The sequence below is a fragment of the Dipodomys spectabilis genome, unplaced genomic scaffold (assembly GCF_019054845.1).
Source record: "Dipodomys spectabilis isolate Male_0828 unplaced genomic scaffold, ASM1905484v1 ptg000039l, whole genome shotgun sequence".
Lineage (NCBI taxonomy): Eukaryota > Metazoa > Chordata > Mammalia > Rodentia > Heteromyidae > Dipodomys > Dipodomys spectabilis.
Genome location: NW_024870716.1, coordinates 4578618 through 4598530, shown reverse-complemented (window position 1 = coordinate 4598530; position 19913 = coordinate 4578618). Strand labels below are relative to the sequence as shown.

Sequence of the window (19913 nt, the reverse complement as noted above, 5' to 3'; positions counted from 1 at the left end):
ACAAAGGCATGGATGGATTCCCACCCACCTGTCCTTACAGGTCACACCTGTCAATCTATTCTTCTACAACCATTTGTTTACATACAGTATGTGACCCAATACAGGACAGAGTAAGTTGTATTATATCAGAACCAATCTCAGATATTACTAACTGTTCAGGCTTCCCTGAACAGTGCTCGGCATGTTTCTAAAGAAGAGAGTAGTTCATGAAACTAAAGTATGGAAAATTTCAACATAATATTTTAACTGTATTTCCTCAAGGTATAAAGAAGCTCAATTTTCTTAATATTCCCATAACCTAGAAATGACAGAATCTGTTTCTGAAAGACATAACATGATTTATGTAATTATTCTGCTATTCAAAAATCTACTATCAAATAAATGAAGTATCATTGAGAGATTGTTCTTTGTAATTCATGCAAGATTTGAGTATAAAACTATTTAAGGATAAATGTATTATAATCTCATTTTGATCTTTTAGTTTTTCTCTTCCTATCAAGGAATATAGAAGATATCTAGAGCAAATATCTCTTTCTTTAGAATAGGTTACAGAATTAAATAAGAAATGATTTACTTATTTTGTCATGTGAAAGTTACAGCATACTCATCAGAATTTACATTGTAAAAAAAGAAAAGAAAGACAGAGACTGTCTAGGTACCAGTGGCTCACACTTGTAATCCTAGCTACTCAGGAGGTTGAGATGTGAGGATCCCAGGAAAAATGTCCATGAGATTCTAATCTCTAATTAACCAGCAAAAAAACCCACAAGTACAGGTGTGGCTCAAGTACTAGAGCGCTAGCCTTGAGGAAAGCTCCAGGAAAGCAACCAGGCTATGAGTTCAAAAACCAGTACCAGCATACACACAAAGAAAAAGAAAACTACTCAAGTCATGGCAATATATTATTTCATTAATAGCCAGTGTTTACCTGTACAGGAGTAATCGTCAATTCGGATGTATCCCGTTTTACATATGCACATGAAGGAGCCAGGGGTGTTGACACACATAGTATTCTCCCGACAGTAATGGCGCCCTTCAGCACACTCATCAATGTCTGTAAAGAAAGAGTAGGACAGGTGTTGATAGTGGCCAATATTCTAGAATGTCTCTATAATTTCCTTTGGGGAGAAGGGAGGAACAGTTACTGATTATATTGCGTTTTCAGAAAGCATTCAAAATACCTTCTTTATTTTCTTTTAATTTTTATTATCGTTAGGTGGTTGTGCAAAGAGTTTCAACTCAACATATCAACTTGTGAGTACAGTGCATCTTGATCCATGTCATGCTTCCCTCCTTTTCCCCAATCTCTCCCAACCCCACCCATCCAGGAAAGTTTCATGTTCATATGATAGAAACCATAGAATTATTTTAAGAGCTGTTGCTGCAGTTTCAAATATGTCTATCCATTTCAACTCTTACCATTATAAAATACTGACTGAAATTCTGAGTATACCCATTTGTCTGTTTGATCAAATGACCTACAAAGTATAGATTTGGAGGCCTTTGCATCTTAGAACATCCTATCTCTGAGCCTGTCATGAATTATGTTGATTCTCTGGCTATTCTCTGAACTTGGGAAGACAGAAGGGGCCAAATGGAGTATCCAGTGTATCTCAGTGCTTGAATTTTGTACTTGATTCGAGATACCTTCCTGAATAGAGACAAAATTAGAATACAGAAACTTGATCTAGCCTCCATCAGAAAGAATGACACTGCCTCATTTGTTAGGAAATGGAAAGACTTAGAAAAAATTATATTAAGTGAAGTAAGCCAGGCCCAAAGAAACATAGGTCCCATGATTTCCCTTATCTGCAATAACTAGTATATGTCTAAGATAAGCAGAAAAGGTGAAAAGCTATGTACTTATGACCATGTAAGATGATGCTAAGCAAAACAAAGCCCAAAATAGGGACAGAAGTGGTTTTATCTTTTTTGCCATTGATTTTAATATATTTATAATGTACTGTGTGATTTTTTTTGTTTCTTTTGTATGTTCTTCCCCCATGGTATAACCCCTGTTTCCACTGTATTTGATTCCAATGCCCTGCATCTTGTATATACATTTCTCTAATTGGGGAGGGGAAGGGAAATAAATGCTGAAGTAAAGATACAGGTTAACTCCTTGTAACCATGAGATATACCAGACACTATGCTGAAAACAAACTTTTCAACTCTGCAAGAGGGGGGAGGGAGGAATTGGGGAGGGAAGGGATGGTAGAGGAAAAACAGAGGAGGTAATAATGCTTGGTAGGAAATGTACTCACTACCTTACTCATGTAACTGTAATCCCTCTGTACAGTAATTTTACTATATATGTATATATATTTATATATGTATATATATGTATATATATATATATATATATATATATATATATGAAACCTGATCTAGATGAGACATTGGAAAGTTACAAAACAAGATATCCTATGGAAGATCTAACATAGTAAAATTCATACCCCAAGTTCTGAGTATAAAAACTTACAGATGTAAAGTCAAAAAAGGCGCTAGTATCAATTGTGAAGAATCTTTATTAGGACAATAAAAGTGCCCCCATTTTATAGCACCTCTCCATGAAACGGAGCACACTTCACAGGTGTTTGTCATCATATAATACACTTCACTAAGGGCTTTCATCTTTTGACCAGACAATGAATTCCACCTCCAGATTCCTCAAATTCCTGTGATGACTCCACAACGTAATATTGACCTCATTTGTACAATCATCAGAAAATTGACAAACTACACAAGAGGGCTGGCTGGTTTGCCATTGTGACAGACAAGTTATTTCCTCTGCTCTCAGCCTGACAACATTAAAAGAAGTCAAGTCGCATAGTCTCAGGAACTCACAGTTTAGCACTATAGAGCTCTTGAAACTCATCTGAGTTAAGATTGTGTGTGTGCACACGCATGCTGGTACCAGGGCTTGAACTCAGGACTTGGGCGCTGTCTCTGAACTTCTGTGCTTAAGGCTAGTGCTCTACCACTTGAGCCACAGCTCCACTTTCCAGCTATTTTAGCAGTTAGTTGGAGAGTAGAGTCTCATGGACTTTCCTGTTCAGACTGGCTTTATCACAACGCTCAGATCTCAGCCTCCTGAGTAGTTAGGATTACAGGCATGAGCCACTAGCATTTGGCTTCAGTCTTTATTTTGTAAATGGCAAAACTGAGGCCTGAAGAGGTTAAGCTTTCTAGTCAATCCCACAGTCCACATGATAAATGCAAACTAGTAATGCAGGACTCTTGCCAGTGTGGCCTCTACTCTCTGAGCTTTCTGCTCTGAAGCTTCCTCTCTTTTCCCCTCTAAGTGCTCTGGCCACCTTGGGCCTGGCTGTACTTTGACTGGCCTGTGCTAACTTTCTACCTGTGGGCAGAGGCACACACTCTCACCTTTGCTCATCTCATTGCTCCTTTCCTCTCCCTGAGTCCACAGCAGGCTGGCTCATCCACAATCATCTGTTTAAACATACCTCAGTGAAAACCCCCCTCATCAACTGCAAGGCTCCCTGTGCAGGGTTCCTGTGAGATTTACTGTTTCCATCACATACACGTCAATTCTCTGCTTTTAAGATGTTTTATTAGCAACATAATAGTGGTGCCAGGAGGATTTAGTGTCATTTCCATACAGATATACAATGTACCCCCATCAAATTCACTCCTTCCATCTCTCCCCCTCACTCCCTCCTGAAAAACATTTCAAGAGGTTTCATTAATCTATTTTTAGGCTTGTATACTGGAATACTTCCCGCTGGGCAACAATGGGTCCCATCTATAATACTATCTACACAGGAGATGAGATCTAAGGGTCACAGTTTGAAGGCAGCCTAGTAAGTCTGTGAGACTCTTATCTCCAATTAACCAACGAAAAAAGCAGAAATGGAGCTGTGGTTCAAGTGATAAAGCACCATTCTCGAGTAAAAATGCTAAGGGACAGTGACCAAGCACTGAATTTAATCCACAGTACACACTTTATCTTCTTTCTCTCTCTCTCACTCTCCCTCACAACAGATACACACACACACACACACACACACACACACACACACACACACACACACTCTCTCTCTCTCAAACTGTTCACCCTCTCCATTGACCTTCAGCATAGCTTATTTTACTTTCTTCCAATTCTGATTGACTTTTTTTATTCATTTTTTAACCATACATTACTTTATAAGTGGTTTTACCATTTAGTCAGATTATTTCTCACTAAATCCTTACCTAATATTTCTTCTTTCCTGGCAACCCCAGTCCCTTGTGGTCCAACAGCTTTCAGTGCATTTTCTTATACTATCTTTTTTTTAAGTTTATTTATATTGTAAAGGTGTTGAACGGGGTTTTTCTATTTGAACACTGTTATCTCCCACATTTTCTCCCACTTTCTAATCCCCATTTCTCTCTCCCCAAAGTTGTCATACATGATATTTAACATATATGTTAAGCATATATATTAAACTTGTATTATACATGATATATACCATGATGTATTACATGTGATATATATTAATAATATATAATATATACCATATATTACATGTATGGTATGTCCAATTCATATGTTGTAATGTATTATTATTACATGCATAATAATATGTTACTAATATATATTACTTATATATTTAATATATATTACTATAAATATAATGTAAGTATATATTACTTACATGGTATATATTGTATATAATAAAAGTCTAATGTATTTTTCTATTAAGACACAGAAACCAGTTTAGACTTGGGCTTGCTAGGCAACACATAAATGACTGAGGTCAGAAGTATACCATAAAACTTTATTTACAAAAATGGAACCAAATGTGGGTCACAGTCTGGTTTGATGACTCCTGATCTCATAAACCACCAAGGTTAAGAATCACTGAACACATCAGTGAGCCTGTGTTAGTTACACTTTTCATCATGGTGACAAAATACCTGATGTAAATGACTCAAAAGGATGAATTATTTGCTTTGGTTCATGGTTACGGAAAACTCTACCCAACTTCCTTAAATGTTGATCTGAATCATACTCCGTTCATGATGTCATGTTACTTCTATATATTTGCCCAAAAGATCCATCACATTCGATTATACCCTAAAACTCCAACTCCATACACTCTGGAGAAGGTATAATGAAAATTCATTTGCTGGATCGAAAAGTCATCAGGGGTGTTACATGGGATTACTAATTTACTCAGCTTGATTGACAGATAAGTCATCCCAGCCCCTCTAAAAGAGTGCTGCAGAGAGGTGAGAGTCATTGAAAAGTCATAGAAGGTCTGACTCTCCGAGGCTTCAACTTGTAAACTAGCAAGGTAGCCATCCTAGTCAATAAGATTCTCAGTATTTTGTTGTTGTGGTTGTTGTTAAACTGTCTGCAAATTGACTATCTGCATATTGTTCAAAGGATTTGCACCATAAGAATATATATACCCTTGTATACCATACTTTATTTAGTCAGTTAGACTCTGGGTAAAAACTCGCATTTAAAGCTATCATTGGTCAGATAAAATTCAATATAGGGTCATAAGGCAATAACAAGGATATGTTTTTATGCCAATCCTGGGGCTTGAACTAAGGGCTCACACCCTGTGCCTGAGCTTTTCGGTTCAAGGATAGCACTCTACCACTTGAACCACAGCTCCATTTCTACCTATTTGGTAGTTAATTGCAGGTAAGATTTTCATGGACGCTCCTGGGTGAGCTGACTTTGAACGATGGGCTTTAGATCTCGGTCTCCTCAGTAGCTAGGATTACAAACGTGAGCCACTGGTGCCACGCAAGCATACTATTTACTATGAAACCTTTTATGAACTGCAGTGATTTGGATCTCATAGACATCTTGGATTTATGACAAAAAGATATAGAAGTAGGCCTATTACTTAGAACAGTGTCACCAAGGAGAAAGAAGTAAACTACTCCCCAAATACCATCATAACACCATAAACCTGATTGTATTTGCCTTGTTTGATTTATCATGCCCTATCTTTAGAGGAAGAGATCCCCAAAGTGCTGCATTTATGTACCAAAACTGCAAAGTTAAATAAATGTCATTTCCATTTACATGTAGAGAGTCTCACAAGCACACAAAAAATGGCATGACTAAAAAGTGATCTGGTGGAAAATCACATTCAAATTTAGTCTAGTGGATATTTTATAGGTCCAGGTCTCAACTCAAAAAAGTTAAGTGAGTCAAATTCTCAGAATTCAATTCAATTCTCTACACATTTACCCAGTGTCTTCTATGTAAGAAATATAATAAAAATCACTTTAATGGGTCTTTGGTTATATGTTGATGGTCCTAGTGGGAGAATCATCGCCGCAGGTCGATAGTGCCAGGGATGGATTCTGCCTAGAGATAGCTATCTGCTAAACAGAAAAATCTAGAGAAAGATGCAATGGCCTGCCAAATGGAACCCTTCACACAGGAGCTGAGCATGCGGTAGAGATTCCAACAAAGAATGCATCCCTAAGGTGCCTTCCAAAATTTAGTGCAAAGAAAACTAAAGCCTTCCAAAGGCTAACACTCCACGGAATAGATGACCTCATCATCATCAGCTCCTCATTCAATCAGGCATATTCCATGTTTTAGGACCACATATCACACGATCGTTCTAGAGGGCTATGATATCATTACAAGTTTGTGGCTCCCTAGAGGATGGGTTGAAAATGAACTCCACAGAGAGGAGGACCCAAGATGGTGACAAAGCAGTAGGCCAACACCACAGCTCTCTCCAACCAAATAGACAGTTCGACTTCCAAAGCTTAGTTTCCTCATGAGACCCACCACAGCAAAAAGGTGAACAATCAGATCAATGCAGAAGGTGGAAAAAAAAAAAAGAAAAGGAAAGGAAAAATCTTCCACACCTACACAAAGACAGAAAAGTAGGAAGACCCTTCTTCCAGCCCTGGCTGGCAGCTGGGGGGCTCTGTGCCAAGCCACCCAAACAGCCTGGCCTGCGGCCACCAGGAACCCCAGAGCCACAGCAGTCCACAGAATGCCAGAGCAGAACAAGCCCCTGGCCCCAGACCCGGAGAGTATAAACAGAGACAGAGACCGTGAAACCCAGACCCGGAGTCCCCACCACACCCAGCCTGGCCCACGAGCATCTTAAAGGAACACAGTGATGACCAGCGACCTACAACACGCAGAGACAGCAATCTACCACGGCACAGCTGGGCAGCCCCATGGCGGATCCCCCCCCCGTCCTGCCAAGGGAGACTAGTGCTGATGTAACCCCAAGAGCTTGACCCCGACGTCTCCCCCTGCCACCTGGGCTTCTGATCCCACTGAAGCTGGGAACTGTTCAAGCACCCAGCAACAGGTGGAGCACACTCAGTCCACCAGGCCTGACCGAGAGTGCCCCTGGTAGGGAGCTCAAATTCGGCTGGTCCAACGCCTGAGGGCCTCAGTAGCCGGCTGCGGAAGGAGCCCTACCAGTGTATCCCAGGCTGGGGATTGGGCAGCTCAAGCCACCAGTACCTGGCTACAGTTGGGAACTGTGACTCGGCTCAGGTCCTTGTCTGAAGTCAGGAACTACCTGTAGGCACTAGCAGGTAGCTGAACGAGTCCTACCTGTGTTCGAGGTGGGACCCCCCCTCCCCCAAGCTGCCTAATCCACCTGTCCCTGACTGAAGTCAGGAACTGAGTGCATGCCTCAGCAGAGGGTGGAGTGTGTCTGCCCACCTGAAGTCAGGAACTGAGTGCATGCCTCAGCAGAGGGTGGAGTGTGTCTGCCCACCTGAAGTCAGGAACTGAGTGCATGCCTCAGCAGAGGGTGGAGTGTTTCTGCCCACCAGAATCTAACAAGAGTGAGCCCTACATGGGACAGACTAACTGGAGGTTGCCCCTACTCCCACAGAATGATACCTGGAAAATTCTTTTAGCCAGCCCAGGGCTGAGAGAAGGCTTCAATAATTGACCAAGAAACCAACCCAAAACAAAGCAAATGCAGCCACCTATTGACCAAAGTAATCAGAGTCCAATAACCCCTGAAGTCACATGCGAAAATCATAGTGAAAAATTACAAGATTCATGATCAGCTAAGACAGCAAACCATCTCTAAAGGCCAGCCGCCACTCAGGGAAGAACTCCAGTGAAAGGGAAAAAGAAATGGAAGACAAACACTACATCCACGAGATGTTAGAGGCAATGACTTAAGATTTGAAGCGAGAAATGGATCAGAAATTTAAAGAACAAAGAAACAAATTATTAAAAGAGATCCAAGATTTCAAACAAGACATGCACTGAAAAATAGATGCAGAATACATCTCTTTATTTTTTTAAAAAATTTTTATAGTGATTAAGTGGTTACACAATTTCCAAAATTTCACAGTATTGTGGGATAGTGATGCTTAGTTAAAGTCACAAACACATTCTAACTTCCATGGAGCAAATTGTCTATCATGATCTATAACATTTATTAGTTCTATGAGCTTTGTGATACAGTTATTTCTTCCACATTGGGTGATATGGACATTTCTTTTTGTTTTGCATAGCATCAGCTGTTCCCTTTTTCCCATTTGTTCCCTCCCGCCCATTGCTGCCATTGAGCTGCTTAGTTCATTTTGGTCAATGTCCAGTGCAGCTGGTGGGTCCCACTGTTGTATGTTTTTCCCTGATTCCCTCTAGTTCTGTGTCGTCCTCCTGGTTTCCCTCCAGTGTGCACATATATACCATATATGTGATCAGCAGCATGGGGCTATTTAGTAGTGGTTCGACCAGATGAGTGGGAGTTCTTTTGTTTCTTAAGTCCTGTTAATCTTGTCGTATCACCTTATATTTTGGATTTAACATCCACTTATCAGGGAGACCATGTGCCCTTTGTCTCTTTGCTCTTGGCTTACCTCGCTCAACATGATTTCTTCTAGCTCCATCAACTTCCCTGCAAATGCCAATATTTTGTCCTTTCTAATGGCTGCATAATATTCCATTGTGTATAGATACCACAATTTTTGGATCCATTCATCTGTGGTGGGACATCTGGGTTGTTTCCATATCCTAGCTATTGTGAACAGTGCTTCAACGAACATGGAGGTGCATGTGTCCTTATATACTGGTTCCTGTTCAGGGTAGATGCCTAGAAGTTGCATGACTGGGTTATAAGGGAGGTCAATATTTAGCTTTCTGAGGACCCTCCAGACTGCTTTCCAAAGTGGTTGTATAAGTGTACAATCCCACCAGCAGTGTAATAGGGTTCCTCTTTCTCTGCATCCCCTCCATCATTTGTCATTGGCTAACTTGAGGATGTGGGCCATTCTGATTGGGGTAAGGTGGTATCTCAGGGTTGTCTTTATTTGCATTTCCTTCACAACCAGGGGTGGTAAACATTTCCTCATGAGTACCCATCTCTTTAAAAGAATAAATTAATCCTTTGAGAACTGTATTAGAAATCATAAATGGCAAAATAAATAAATCATAAATGGTTCCATTTCCTCCATGCAAACCACAATGGAAGCCATAGCTAATAAATTGAATGAAATGGAAAATAGAATATCAGGTACTGAAAACAAAATGGAAAAAAAAGGCAAATGGAAGAAGATAAATGGAAAAAATGGAAAGACAAATGGGAAAAAAAGTCACAGATATGGAAAAAAACACTTAAACTATGCCAAAGGGAGGGCCAAGAACAAGCAGATAGTTCCAAGAAATTTCACGTTCGTATAATTAGGGTCCACAAAGATGAGGAATACCAGAATAGAGGGATGCAACACTTATTCAATAAGATTATCACCAAAATTTCCCCCAGTCTTAAAACATAGTAGAAGCATATAGAACACCTAGCAAACAGGATCCCAGGAGGAACACTTCCAGGCAGGTCATAGTAAAAACACAAGATTTGAACAATAAAGAAATGATCTTGCATGCAGCAAAAACTAAGAAGGATACTACAATGGGAAAAAAACTAGAATCACTGCAGATCTTTTCACACAGACACTGAATGCAAGGAAAGTCTGGGAAAGTACCATCTGATCACTGAGAACCAATAACTGCCAACCCAGACTGGTATATACAGCAAAGCATTCACATTCAGTGTAGAATCTAAAATCCTTAATAGTAAAGAAAAACTCAATGAATTCATTAACAATAAGCCAACACTACAAAGAATATTAACAGGGGGCTTACAATCTAAAGAAAACAATCAAGATCAGGAATCCATATCAAACAGATATCACTAGAAAACAATTTAGTAAGCACAGAAGGAAAGGAAAGAAGAAAAAACTAAGGAAAGCAGGAAAATGACAGGAAACACAATGCACTTCTCTATTATAACCATAAATATTAATGGACTCAATTCACCAATCAAAAGAAAAAGAACTGCGGATTGGATCAGAAAACATCCATCCATTTGTTTTCTTCAAGAGACCCATCTCGCAGACAATGATAAGAACCAACTTGGAGTGAAGGGATGGAGGAAGATCAACCATGCAAATGCTCCCAGCAAGTAGGCAGGATTGCCATCCTGATATCTGACAAAATAAACTTTTCACTAAGATCAATACAAAAAGGTAATGGAGGACACTACATATTAACATAGGGACGGGTCCAAGAAGAGGATATCACCATTATCAATTTTTATTCTCCAAACATTGGTGCACCCAAATGCATTAAGTAAATTCTCTCAGATTTACAGGCAAAAAATAGATCCAAATACAATAATAGTAGGAGACTTTAATACTCCACTCTCACCAAAGGACAGGTCTACCAACCAGAGGATTGACAAAGAAGCCTCCAAATTAAATGATGCCATATCTCAAATGCACTTAATTGACATCTACAGAGTTTCCACCCAAGACCAACCCAGTACACATCCTTCTCAGCAGCACATGGAACATTCTCCAAAATAGATCATATCATAGTTCATACAAAGAATTTAAACAAATACAAGAGGATCAACATAATCCCATGTATTCTATCTGACCATAATGGAATCAAGCTAGTTCTCAATAACAAAGCAAACTGTAGAAATTACTCAAATACATGGAAAATGAACGGCACACTTCTGAACAATACCTGGGTCACAGAAGAAATTAAAGAAGAAATTTAAAAGTTCCTACAATTCAATAAAAATGTATATACATCACAAAGCAACCTGTAGGACACAGCAAAAACAGTCTTGAGAGGCAAATTTATTGCTCTCAGTGCACATAGACCAAGTAAATACTTTCATGTTGCAACTAAAACTTCTAGACAAGCAAGAGAAAAACTGAACCCAAAGTTACTAAAGGGATCAAGATAACCAAAATAAGAGCTGAAATTAATGAGATAGAGACTAAGAAAACTATAAATAAAATTAATTAAACAAAGGGCTGGTTTTAAAAAAAATCAATAACATTGACAGACTCCTGGCAAGATTAACTAAAAAAAGAAGCGAGGAGACCCAAATCAATAAGATCAGGGATTCCATGGGAAACATTACAACAAATACCCAAGATATACAAACAATTATAAAGAACTATTTCCAGAATCTATACTTACTAAGGAAGGAAAACCTAGTAGAAAATGGATGGATTTTTAAGAGAAATACAAATCGCCCAAACCGAATCAAGAAGAAATGATTCAATTAAATAAACCATTAACTTACAATGAGATAGGGAAGACAACAATCTTGTTGTCTTCCAACAAGAAAAAGCCAAGGACCAGATGGATTCACTATGGAATTCTATACAACTTTTAATGAGGCACTCAAGCACCTTCCATGCATAGAAGCAGAAGGAGCAATCCCAAACTCATTCTATGAAGCCAATATCACACTCATACCCAAACAAGGCAAAGATCTAACAAAAAAAAAAAGAACTACAAACCAGTCTCCTGGATAAACATAGATGCAAAGCTCCTCAATAAAATTTTAGCCAACAAAATCCAGAAACATTTAAAAAAATCAAACATCCCAGAAATATAGGGATATTTTAACATATGTAAATCAATACATGTAATCCATCACATCAACAACAGATCCCAAGGTCAAGAACCACATGATTATCTCCATTGATGCGGAAAAGGCTTTTGATAAAATACAACATTCATGTTAAAAGCTTTGGAGAAAATAGGAATGAAAGGAAGATTCCTTAAAAAAATAAAAGCCATATACAACAGACCAATAGCCAATAGCCAATATTACACTAAACAGGGAAAAACTACAACCAATTCTCCTAAAATCAGGAAAAAGGCAAAGATGCCCACTCTCTCCACTCCTCTTCTCTTCAATATAGTTCTGGAATCCTTAGCCAGAGCAATAAGGCAAGAAAAAGACATTAAAGGAATCTGCATAGGGAAGGAAGAAATTAAACTATCCCTATTTACAGATGACATGATATTCTATCTTAATGATCCCCAAAATTCCACTCCCAAACTCCTAGAGCTTTTGAACCACTTCAGCAAAGTAGGAGGATACAAAATTAACCCACAAAAATCAGTTGCCTTTCTGTACACCAACAGAAAGGGAAATCAAGGAAACAATCCCATTCACAGTAATCTGAAAAAATAAAAATATCTAGGAATTAACCTAACCTAAGATATAAAGGAACTATTTAGTGAAAACCGTAAAGGCCTAAAGAAAGAAATCACAGAGGACACCAGGAAATGAAAAGACCTCCCACATTCTTGGATAGGCAGAATTAATATAGTGAAAATGGCCATACTGCCAAAAATGATATATACATCCAATGCAATTCCCATCAAAATCCCAATGACGTTCTTTACTGAAACAGAGAAAGCAGTCCAAAAATTCATATGGAACAACAAAAGACCTAGAATAGCCAAAGCAATTCTAGGTAAAAGAAACAATGCAGGAGCGTTCATGCTACCAGATTTCAAGCTCTACTATAGAGCTATAACAAAAAGACATCTTGGTATTGGCACAAAAATAGACCCAAAGACCAAGGGAACAGATTAGAAGATCCAGAAATAAAACCACATATCTATCGTCAGCTGATATTTTACAAAGGAGCCAAAGACATACAGTGGAAGAAACATAGCCTCTTCAACTATTGGTGCTGGGAAAATTGGGCGGCCACATACAGAAAACTAAAAGTGGACCCTAGCCTGTCACCATTCACTAACATCAACTCAAAATGGAATAAAGACCTTAATATCAAACCTGAAATTCTGAAACTACTGCAGGACAGAGTAGGAGAGACCCTTGAACTTATAGGCACAGGCAGGAACTTTCTGAACAGAGTTCCAGGGTCACAACGAATTGGAGAGACACTAGACAAATGGGACTATCTTAAAATAAAAACTTTCTGCACAGCTAAAGACATAGCTGCCAAACTAGAAAGACAGCCAACCAATTAGGAATAAATATTTACCAGTAATATATCAGGCAAAGGCTTAACATCCATTATATACAGGGAACTCAAGAAACTATTCCCTCCCAAATCTAACAAGTCAATCATTACATGGGAAAAGGAGCTAAAGAGAGACTTCTCAGAAGAAGAGATAAAAGTGGCAAAGAAACACATGAGGAAATGTTCATCATCCCTGGCTGTAAATGAAATGCAAATAAAAACAACCCTGAGATACGACATTACCCCAGTCAGAATAGCCCACAAATGCTGGGGGGGGGGGGGGGGGGGGAATGTGGAGAAAGAGGAACCCTATTGCATTGCTGGAAGGAATGCACACTAATACAACCACTTTGGAAAGCAGGCTGGAGGTACCTCAGAAAACTAAATATAGACCTCTCCTATGACCTAGCCATTCTACTCCGAGGCTTACCCTGAGCAACAGGAACCAGGATACAAGGATACATACACCTCCATGTTCATTGTAGTACTGTTCACAATAGCCAAGATATGGAAACAACCCAGATGCCCCACTACAGATGAGTAGAACCAAAAACTGTAGTATCTACATACAATGGAATATTATGCAGTCATTAGAAAGGACAAATAATGGCATTCACATGGAAATGGATAGAACTAGAACAAATCATTTTGAGTGAGGTAAGCCAAGAGCAGAGAGACAAATAGCACATGGTCTCCCAGATATGTGGATGTTAAATCCAAAATGTAAGGAGATATGACAAAGTAAACAGGACTCGAGAAACGCTCAATTTGTTGTATCATTGCTAAATGACTCCATGTTTTGGACTACATATACGATACACATACACACACACACACACACACACACACACACACACACACATCTGAGGGAAGCTAGAAGGAAGGCAGAATCAGAAGGAAACGGGAAAATATAGAACAGAGGGGCCCATCAGATGGGAGAGAGGGAAAAAGGGAGAAAGAGGGAACAATTTACACTAAGCAAAGGGAAAGAAATGTACACATCACCCATTGTAGAAGACATAGCTATAGTCTCAAAGCTCACAGAATTCACAAACATTATAGACCATGATAATGACAATTTGCCTTGTGACGGTTAAAATGTGTTATAACTCTAAGTATCACCATCTCACAATACTGTGAAATTTATGTAATCACTTAATCTCAATAAAAATTATTTAAAAAAACAAAAGAAAATGAACTAAACAACTTGTGGAGGAGGGGTGTCAGGAGGGAAAACACAGAAAACCAGGGAAAAGATGACACTGTTCAAAAAGAAATGTACTCATTACCTGGCTTATGTTACTATATCTCCTCTGTACATCACCGTTACCAAACAACAACAACAACAACTGAAAAGAAGTTTGGGGTTCCTTAAAAACAAAATGTGAAATGACCAGACAGGCTTCAGAATCACTATCAAATCAGTATCTCATCACTGCTCTTTCTTTGTCCCGAAATGGAGACATGAAAACATAGAGAGTTCTCCCTAAAACTTACCCTGAATATAAGAAAATACAGATCTCTGACAAAGCCTGTTGCTTTCATTCACTTACTCATTTCAATCATCCATTGAATATATAATGTACACAACCATGATGGTCCAAATAATGCATGCGGAAACAAAGGCAGATTCTAGCTGGATAATATGACACAAAAAGAATAGTGCTATGAATGGTATATAACGAAGACATGTACAGTGTGCCATGAAGAGGAAGCAATGAACCCTTCCTTGAAACATAATGTTCATTCTGAGCACCTGTTCATGTGGACATAGGAGGATTTATATTTGGTAATACAGTTTTAACTGTTCTCCCCACAACTTGAAGAACTGATAATAAAATTAAGGAACTAGAACTTGTTCACATTAATACTGATATCTCTCCTATATTCCCACAACTAGAAGAAATGATGATAAAATTAAACTGAAATTTGTTGACGTTAATGATACACTATCATTATTACTAGCTATCCTATATGTTCAATAATGATTAAAAATACCAGTCAATCAACCAACCCTACAACAACTGATGCTCAGAGAAAGGTTAGTGATTAGGACTGGGAACAATCAAGGAAAATTTAATAGTAAGGAGGGAAATTATATGGATTTTAAAAAGGAGGCTTTAAAAATAACAAACTTGTACAACCAAGTACTGTAAATCCCACCTGTAATCCTGGCTACTCAGAAGGCTGAGATCTGAAGATACTGGTTCAAAGCCAGCCTGGGAAAGGAAGTTTGTGACTTTTGTTTTCAATAACCTCAAAAATGCCAGAAGTGAAGCTGTGGCTCATGTGGTAGAGTGCTAGCCTTGAACAACAACAACAACAAAAACAGCTCAAGGCCAGTACCCAGGCCCTAAGTTCAAGCGCCAGTACTGGCACCAAAAATTAAAAATAAAAATAAATGACATGTACATTATTGGAAGTGATGTCTTGAAAGAGAGCGTCTCTCTGTGATGGACAAAAGTATGAAAGACACTGTGCAGTTTGAGTCTAGAATACACACAGAGATAACAAAATAATAAAATGCCAATGAACATTGAATGATCTATTGGACTGGAGTTTGTGCAGGAAAACAATGGGTGTACAGTCCTGAAATAGAAGAATAGAATTTGAATTCACGTTAAATACAAATGTAAAGAAGCCACTTGCACTGCATTAAAATACCTAGAAGGATGGGCACCTGGCAGGCAGGGCAGTGGTATACCTAGACACTCATCACAGGAGTTGGTAAGATGATACAATTGAAGAACTAGCAAAACACATTTTTCAAAATATAAACAATGTGCGTAGACCTTTTATAAATTCATAAAACTATGGGTTTAGGTGCTTACTAAATCTAAAGTAATCTCTGCACCTCAAATCTCTCCATATTTTTATCAGCATGTGAAAATGTCCTAGTATTTACTAATACAACTCTTTGTCTATTTATTACTTCTGTTTGGATATAAGATTCAGGAGGGTAAACAGCTTTTCCAGAACAATATGGACTCTGCTAAATATATTTTGACTGGATCAATGAATCTTCATAGCTTTTGTGTGTATGTGTTTGTGTGTTTTTGTGTGTTGTGTATGTTGTGTGTGTTGTATGTGTGTGCCAGTCCTTGACTTCAGGGCCTGGGCACTTGTCCCTGAGCTTTTTTCCTCAAGGGTAGCACTCTACCACTTGAGCTATAGCTCCTGTTCTGGTATTTTGGGCAGTTAATTGGAGATAAGAGTCTCTTGGATTTTCCTGCCTAGGCTGGCTTTGAACTGTGATAATCAGATCTCAGCCTCCTGAGTAGCTAGTGTTAGAGGCATGAGTCACTGATGCCCAATGAATCTTCATAGATTTTACTCTAACAGAAAAAAAACGAGGAAAAGCATTTCATTGGTCTTACCTGAAGCTCAGTTATCTTAAAAATAATACTGTCTATTCATCTACTGGACATGGACTTTTGTGTGAGTGGCAATTAAAAAAAAGTCTTTTTAAAAATGTAATTAAGGGGCTAGAAGGTAGCTCAGTGGTAGAATGCTTGCCTTGCATATATGAGGCCCTCAGCACCACATAAGCAGAAAAAGCCAGAAGTGGCGCTGTGGCTCAAGTGGTAGAGCGCTAGCCTTGAGCTGAAAAGCTGAGTGACCAGCGCCCAGGCCCAGAGTTCAGCCCTATGACTAACAACAAAAAAAAAAGGTAACAAAATTTAAGATAAATTTGTAATATGAAGGGGTTTCATGATGGTATTTTATTGATGCACACAATGTACTTTGAATAAATTTACCCTAACTACCATATTCTTATTGTTCCCTCCCTTCTTCCTACTTTTCCAAACAGCACCTGGTTGGCTTCATTGCAGTGTGTTCTTATATACTTGCATATAGATATATACAGGTAGAGATACTGATAGATATATAGAGATGATAGACAGACAGATACTATATATAGTCACAGAAATAGAGATAAATGATTGATTGATGACAGATATATAGAGATGTATATAGATAGACAGATATAGATCAATACAGAGATACAGAAAATACTGAGATAGATGATAAAAAACAGATAGATAGATAGATAGATAGATGGATGGATGGATAGATAGATAGATGGATGGATGGATGGATGGATGGATGGATGGATAGATAGATAGATAGATAGATAGATAGATAGATAGATAGATAGATAGATAGATAGATAGATAGATAGATAGATAGATGTAGAAGTAATGTCCTTTGATCATCTTCATTCTCCAGTATTCCTTCCTTTCCTCCACCCTCTTCCTGATCCTCTCCTAGATAGTCTCCGTTTCAAAATCATGTCCCATTACCTTTCCTATTATCTGTGATGAAAGTCTTGTATGTAGAAAAACACTAAAGTGGGAACAAAGAAGTTGGATTCCTTTCCTGGCTCTATTACCAACCTGACAGGTATTACATCTCTTCCTACTCCAATTTTATCATCAAAGAATAATTTTCAAATCAGTACCAGCCCTCACACTTTGCAATTCTTACAGGGAGAATATGACTCATATGGTTATAGTAGTTTCTGATTCTTTAGGATATTTCACCAAACTTAAACCCAGAAGTAAACCAAGTTTCTTACACTTTAACAAATTCTCTTTCTGGGAAGCTGGGGAGTTTAAGTCTGTCTCTCTCTCTCTCTCTCTCTCTCTCTCCCCCCATCCCTCCCTCCTTCCGTGTGTGTGTGTGTGTGTGTGTGTGTGTGTGTGTGTGTGTGTGTGTGTGTGTGTGTGTGTGTGCGTGCGCCAGTACTGGATCTTTTTTTCATTTTTAATATTTTTTGTGAAAATACTGTACAGAGGGGTTACAATTACATGGGCAAGAAAATGAGTACATTTCTTATCAAGCATTGTAGCCTCCTCCTTTGTTTCCCCTTCCCATCCTCTCCCCGCCTCCCCCACCTAATCCTCCCCCCCCCCCCCCCACACACACACCAAAGGTGTAAAGTTCGTTTTCGACATAATGACTTCAATACTGGATCTTGAACTTAGTGCCTCATGCTCATGCTTAGCTTTTTGTACTCAAGGCTGCTAGTTAATTAGATATAGGAGTTTCTTGGATTTGTCTGCCTGGGTTGTCTCCAAATTGTGATACTTAAGATTTCAGCTTCCTGAGAAGACAGGATTACAGGTATGAGTTTGGCTTAATTTGGCCTATCTCTAAAATAGGGAATTTATAAATCTTCAGTTCCTTTTCTTCCTACATGAAATCTTGATACTGACTTGATCCTTATTCAATAATAAAACATTTTCAGATCCGAGGAACTTCAGAAACGATCTAACACAAACCAAATAATTTACAACCAAAGAGACAGAGAAGCTAGAGACAATTTAAAGTGGTGGCAGGACATCAGATCACAAAGCTTCTGTGAGCCACATGAAAGAATTTGGATTTTATTCTATGTAAAATAGAAAATATATTAAGAGAAGACTAATCAAATCCTATCTACCTTTGGAAAATTCCAGAAGCACATTGTTGCAGTGCAACAATGGCAAGCACCATCAATCAATAAAATTTCCAGACTCCATAAAATCAATGCTCCATTTGACCTATGGACTTAGCTCCAGACCAAGATCAGAGTTGGTAGGAACTCAAATATTAACACCCAATCATTTTTGTTCTTCTGCCACACCAAAAAGCTATAATTATCTTATACCTTCAATGTCACTAATGCCGTTATTTTTTTTTAAGTCTGCTGTATTTCTAAGGCTATGGTATTCATCTCAATTTACCCTGTAAAGAGATTATATTAGCATGTTAATGAACACTAGTGCTTTCTGTAGAACCAACAAAATCAATGAAGTCCTGGAGCTCAACATAGACTCCTCATAACGCAGAATAAAACAGATCGACTTAGGTTACTGCTAAATCTTGGCCCAGCTACTGTGAAACACTGACTAGGCAAAGTTGGCAAAGAGATCAATAACTTAATTCACAAACTGAGAAATAGGCTAAGTTCTGAGAAACATAATTTTGGAATGAGATTTGAGCATAACATTTGGGAAGATAAGAGTATTTTTAAAATTACAAAATTTGCAAGTATGAGTAGACTATTCAATGAAAAAAAGCTGTAAAGAATAAATTAAAATATCAGTTAAAAATAAGACACCATAGCTGGGCACAGGTGGCTCATGCCTGTAATACTAGCTACTCAGGAGGCTGAGATCTGAGGATCACAGTTCAAAGCCAGCCCAGGCAGGAAAGTCCATGAGATTCTTATCTCCAATAAACCACCAGAAAACCGGAAGTAGCACTGTGGTTCAGGTGGTAGAATGCTTGCCTTGAGCTGAAGAGCTCAGGACAGCACCCAGGCCCAGAGTTCAAGCCCCATCACTGACAAAAAAAAAAAAAGACACCATTGCCAGCAATCATACAATATGTTGTTGTTGTTATTTGGTCATGAGGCTTGAACTCAGGTCCTTGGTACTGGCCCTGAGATATTTTGCTAAAGGCTAGTGCTCTACCACTTAGAGTCACAACGCCACTTCAAATCACATGTTTTAAAGCCAGTGACATGAATGAGTCTGTTTACCAAAGATTATTTTTTTTATGTATTGAAGGTTATAGCCTGTCAGGTGCTGATGACTCACTCCTGTAATCCTGGCTACTCAGGAAGCTGAAATCTGAGGATCATGGCACAA

At 38.6% G+C, this 19913-nt stretch overlaps 1 protein-coding gene across 5 annotated transcripts in view; it reads right to left on the bottom strand.

Annotated features, from left to right (window-relative positions):
* Nell2 (neural EGFL like 2) overlaps positions 1 to 19913 on the bottom strand; it is a 340654-nt gene that overhangs the window by 135173 nt on the left and 185568 nt on the right. For all 5 annotated transcript variants that reach the window (XM_042677765.1, XM_042677763.1, XM_042677762.1 and 2 more), the window contains exon 14: positions 929 to 1054. In XM_042677765.1, the coding sequence (XP_042533699.1) occupies positions 929 to 1054 (126 nt within the window). The remainder of the gene's footprint in view (positions 1 to 928; positions 1055 to 19913) is intronic.